Source organism: Rana temporaria, chromosome 2, assembly GCF_905171775.1.
Source record: "Rana temporaria chromosome 2, aRanTem1.1, whole genome shotgun sequence".
Taxonomy (NCBI): Eukaryota; Metazoa; Chordata; class Amphibia; order Anura; family Ranidae; genus Rana; species Rana temporaria.
This window is the reverse complement of record NC_053490.1, coordinates 115,319,745-115,325,744: the sequence shown is the minus strand read 5'-3', so window position 1 is coordinate 115,325,744 and position 6,000 is coordinate 115,319,745. Positions and strand designations below refer to the sequence as shown.

The 6,000-nt window shown below is 40.9% G+C and overlaps 1 protein-coding gene across 2 annotated transcripts in view; it reads right to left on the bottom strand.

The window, feature by feature from the left end:
- Positions 1–392: 392 nt before the first annotated feature.
- The window catches only part of LOC120929398 (ATP-dependent 6-phosphofructokinase, muscle type), a 150,017-nt gene continuing 144,409 nt past the window's right edge, over positions 393–6,000 (bottom strand). For both annotated transcript variants that reach the window (XM_040340800.1, XM_040340801.1), the window contains exon 24: positions 393–1,644. In XM_040340800.1, coding sequence (XP_040196734.1) covers positions 1,506–1,644 — 139 coding nt within the window. In that variant the 3' untranslated portion in view covers positions 393–1,505. The remainder of the gene's footprint in view (positions 1,645–6,000) is intronic.

The window sequence follows — 6,000 nt, the reverse complement described above, 5'->3', positions numbered from 1 at the left end:
GACTCCCTCCAGAAGTGGTTCTGGCCAGCTCAGTAGATTGCTTTAAAAAAGTCCTGAAATATTTCCTAAATGTACATAATATATTATATATTATATTATATTTATTATATAACGGAGTACTGACATTTATAGGTAAAGTTGATCTAGGGAAAATCCAATTACCTCTCAGGGATCAGGAAATAATTTTTTCCACTGATATAGCAAATTGGATTGTGCTTTGCTGGGGTTTTTCACCTTCCTCTGGGATCAACTGTGTGCATATGGGATTGTATTTTTTTTTTTTTCTTTTGGTTGAACTGGATGGACTTGTGTCTTTTTTCAACCTGACTAACTATGTTATGTAACTATGTGTGTTGAGAGGAGACATTAAATTGTTAAATAATGAAACACAACAAAGCTTTCAAGTTTATTTCAATAGATGGGTTATCCTCTTGAAACAGTACTACTATAATGAAAAATAGTAAAACTATCTAATTAGGAGCTATCGTAGATAGAGAAATGAAATCAATCATGTTGCCATAACAACCAATTATATGTTAGGAGTTGTTCTTCTAGTACAGGGGTCTGCAAACTTTTCAAACAAAAGGGCCAGTTTATTGTCCTTCAGGCTTTAGGAGGGCCGGATTGTGGCTAGCGGGGGTTGAAATGTCCGGGGCTCTGCATCAGTAAGAATACATATGTACTCAGGGTTGGTGGTCAATAGGAGGAGTAGTGTCCCTCTTAGTAGGAGGCATAGTATCCAATCATTGGTATCAGTGGAAGAAATAGGGCCCCATTGTTGGTGTCAGTGGGAGGAATAGTGCCCAAGGGCCGGATAAACGCTAGCAAAGGGCCACATCCGGCCCTCGGGCCACAGTTTGGAGACCCCTGTTCTAGTGCATACTAGAAAAAGATAGCAAATATCTAATTGATTTCTGTGGTCAACACTTCTTTTCTCCTTCCCTGCAGATTTTACATACTACAAGTCTGGATTTCAGATGTGATGAAACACTCTCAGTTCCATTTCTCATTTCAGGAACACATTACAACATGCTGTGACTGGCACCTTTACTAATCGTCATTGCAGGGAACGTGCTCTGATGTTACACTTAAAAATGCAACGCTTGCCACTTTATTGTTTTATTTTTTTTAAACTATAATTCAACACAAACCAAGACCTTTTACTCAGAGAAAAAAAAATATGATATTAAGGTTGCTTTAAATACCCAGGGCCTGAAATAAAAGTGCATCCATTGCCTGCACATATTGGAGTTAGCCATGCTGTAGTCTGAACACGATATCATAACTGTGAAAAAAAAGATGAAAATTGAAACTAAAGGCAACATTTACCTCCAGTTTCCTTTAGATCTCCAATTCCAACATTTTGGAAGTTTTCTAGTTACTACTGTTTCAGCATGCAAAATAGCTGCCTCCATTACATGCAAGAAATTAGTTTATTCTATTTCCCAAAAATAACAAAGAAAAGCCATTTGAGGTTAAAAGTACATGGCAATCATTTTCCAGACTTAGGACTCTACAGATCTCTTCCTGGTAATGTGCTCGATGTGTGCTGTCTCTGATGTGTCCAGGTTGATGTTGTATTTAGCCAAAATCTTGAGGATGGGGCGAAGTTTCAACCACCACTGCTCCTTGGGCAGGCGATGTCTAGAACACATGGAAAATTGCATCATCATCCGTACACGTACAGTACACATACAAATGACACATCGTTCTTTTAGATCTTATATCCAGCGGTCAAATTATAGCAGCTCTAGTCTGACATGAGCACCTGCCTAAGGGACGTCACACATGTATCACTATGATTAAACAATCAATTGTTCAATGCAACTATACTTATCAATGTAAATAAAAAATTCAAACGAAAGATCCTCCATTTGATCAATTTAGTGAAAGGAATTAATTTCAACTCTGCCATGACAATTGTCTGTGGCAGGACTGTGTCAATCACAGATCTGTACTGCTGGGGTTAGGAGGATGTAATATTTGGTTATACACTGGCCTGTGTTACCCACTCCTAAAAAGTGTGCGATTCGCACCTTTAAACACTGTCTAACATGCACTCCTGAGTCCTGTGCGATATGCCCTCCAGAGACCTATACTTTGCGTGTTACTCATTCCTGAACCCTGCGCAATACACAGTTCCTAGCATTGGCCACACCCACTATTTGGTGCAGCGAGCCAAGTGCACCTCTACTTATTTCCCCAGAAACATGAGATAGGGGGGCTGGGAGGTTGAGTACCTGCACCTATTCTCTCAAAAAAAAAAAGGCTTGGCAATAAGTATAAAGCAGAAATTAAGCAGGTTTTGTTACTGCATGTACCGCATATTTACAGAGAAATACAAAATATTCACTCTCCACCTTTGCTTGTTACAGAGGGCATATTGCCAGCCATAGAATAAAATAAATCTTCTAATTAAAGTGCTAGTGCACCTTTTCAGAAGAATGAAAAGATGGACACCGTACACCCTCCTCCCTGATCTCCACTGTACTTACCTCTGTGGGTGCTGAGCTGCCAGTACCCATGCAGCTAATCCAGCGATCCAGAGATTTGAAACCCCTGCTCTTTTTCTTTGTGCAGCACTTTCAGGATAAACTAAAGTCATTCTGATTGGTCAGTACCTGCACAATGAATCGCTTCCACCCTAGAAGCACGGCAAAGAGAAGCAGGCAGAAGAGCGGAGATTTAAAATTCCCACACTGCTGGACCAGCTGCATGGGCACTGACAGCTCAGCACTAACAGAGGTATGTACAGAGGGAGCTGGGGAGCGTATAGAGTGTTAATTCATCTTTTCAATTTTTTCTGAAAACGTGAATACTTTAAAGTATTTGTAGAGCCTTAAAGTATTTGTAGAGCCTAAAAGTGACAAAGTATTTAATGCCACATCAAAATCCATGGCCCTATACATTATTTTGCTTGTTTAGTGCCACAAAGCAAAATAATTAGGGGTGTAACGGATCAAAAAACTCACGGATCGGATCGATCCTCGGATCAGGAGTCACGGATCGGATCATTTTCGGATCAGCGCAAAAAAAAAAAAATGTGTGTGTGTGTAATATATATATATATATATATATATATATATATATATATATATATACATACATACATACATATATATATATATATATACATACATATACACACACATACACACACACATACATTTCACGGGTGGATTAAAGAGGAAGCAGGTGAGGCTGTTTGGGACTTGTTAAAAGTACAATCTTGATGTTTTTACAGCTAGCTATATATATATATATATATATATATATATATATATATATATATATATATATATATATATATATATATACACATACATACATATACATATATATATATATATACATATAATTATATATAGCTGTAAAAACATCAAGATTGTACTTTTAACAAGTCCCAAACAGCCTCACCTGCTTCCTCTTTAATCCACCCCCCCCCCTCCTCCTCTCACACTAGTGCTTCTCTGCTACTATTCCCTCTCCATGTCGGCTTGCCAGAGCCCAGTGCACAGCGTGACACGCCTCCCCGGGGAGGCGGGGAGGCGTGTCACGCAGGGCTCTGGCAAGCAGACTGGGTGGAGCAAGATCGCTCCGGAGCTAGGCCGAAGCCGGGGACTTTCCTAGGCCTAGGCTCCGGAACGCTCCGCGGATCGCGGGGTGTGCCGATCCGAACGGGGTGGCCCGTTCGGATCACGGATCGGTGACGATCCGTTACACCCCTAAAAATAATGCTGCAAATGATTAACAGGAACACTGCCTTTATAATGCCTACTCACCTCCACGAACCAATGCTGGAGCCCCTAAAAGATCATATACAGATATTGGGCGAGATCCACATAACAATTACGCCGGCGTATCTATTGATACGCCACGTAATTTTAAAATTCCCGCGTCGTATCTTTGTTTTGCATCTACAAAACAAGATACAACGGCATCTCGGGTCGATCCGACAGGCGTACGTCTTAGTACGCCGTCGGATCTTAAGGGGAATTTTTCCCTCCGGCCGCTAGGTGGCGTTTCCGTCGAATTCCGCGTTGAGTATGCAAATTAGCTAGTTACGGCGATCCATGAACGCAAGTCCGGCCGGCGCATTTTTTTACGTCATTTGCGTTCGGCTTTTTCCGGCGTATTGTTAAACCTGCTATATGGTGGCATACTCAATGTTAAGTATGGCCGTCGTTCCCGCGTCCAATTTTGAATTGTTTACGTTGTTTGCGTAAGTCGTTCGCGAATAGGAATTTGCGTAGAATGACGTCACTGTCGTAAGCATTGGCTGGTTCCGGTTTGATTTCGAGCATGCGCACTGGGATACCCCCACGGACGGCGCATGCGCAGTTAAAGAAAAACGTTGTTTACGTCGGGTCACGACATATTTACATAAAACACGCCCCCATCACAGAGATTTGAATGGCGCGCCATTACGCCGCCAAAGATACACTACGCCACTGTAACTTACGGCGCGAATTCTTTGAGGATTCTAAAAAAAAAAAATAGGTTACGGCGGCGTAGTGCATCTTAGATACGCTGCGCCCGGCGGATTATTGCACGAAGGTACGTGAATCTACCCCATTGACTTTTAGCCACTGAGCACTTCTAAACACGGCTTTTAGGAGCATTTTTTGTTTTTGTTAATGCCGTGGAACATAGCTTTATCAACGGTCCATGCACATTGGGGGTTATATTTACTAAAGACAAATCCACTTTGTACTACAAGTGCAAAGTACACTTGAAATTGCACTGCAAGTACACTTGGAAGTACAGTCGCTGTAGATCCGAGGGGGACATGTAAGGGAAATAAAAAACAGCATTTTAGCTTGCATATGATTGGATGATAAAATCAGCAGAGCTTCCCCTCATTTCAGATCTACCCCTCAGATTTACAGCGACTGCACTTCCAAGTGCACTTTCAATGCAATTTCAAGTGCACTTTGCATTTGTAGTTAGCACTTGTAGTGCAAAGTGGATTTGCCTTTCGTAAATAACCCCCATTGTATTTTAGCAAATAAAAGGCATACATTTTTTTCCCCAAACCTGCGTTCAGGGAAAAATGTGCTGAGACAATTTACGCATATATGTGCATAAATGCATGTTATTTCATTTCTAGTGGCAAGAACAAATTATTATTCTAGCCACAAGAATGAAGTTACACATATACGCTTATAAACACCATGAGTGCATAAAGCGCATGAACGCACAAATACAGTGGATATAAAAAGTCTACACACCCCTATTAAAATGTCAGGTTTCTGTGATGTAAAAAAATGAGACAAAGATAAATAATTTCAGAACTTTTTCCACCTTTAATGTGACCTGTACAACTCAATTAACTCATTTGGAAGTCAAACTGAAATCTTTTGGGGGGGGGGGGGGTGTGGCGGGAGGGAGTAAAAATAAAATAATGTGGTTGCATAAGTGTGCACACCATCTTATAACTGGGATGTAGCTGTGTTCAGAATTAGGCAGTCACATTCAAATGTTAATAAGGAGTCAGTACACAGCTACCATCATTTAAAGTGCCTCTGATTAACTCCCTATAAAGTTCAACTGTTCTAGTAGGTCTTTCCTGACATTTTTTAGTTGCTTCCTACAGCAAAAGCCATGGTCCACAGAGAGCTTCCAAAGCATCAGAGGGATCTCATTGTTAAAGGGTATCAGTCAGGAGAAGGGTACAAAAGAATTTCCAAGGCATTAGATATACCATGGAACACAGTGAGGACAGTCATCATCAAGTGGAGAAATTATGGCACAACAGTGACATTACCAAGAACTGAACTTCTCTCCAAAATGTATGAAAAGACAAGAAGAAAACTGGTCAGGGAGGCTGCCAAGAGGCCTACATCAACATTAAATGAGCTGCAGGAATATATGGCAAGTACTGGCTGTGTGTTACATGTGACAACAATCTCCCGAATTCTTCATAGGTCTGGGCTATGGGGTAGAGTGGCAAGATGGAAGCCTTTTCTTATGAAGAAAAACATCCAAGCCCGGCTAAAT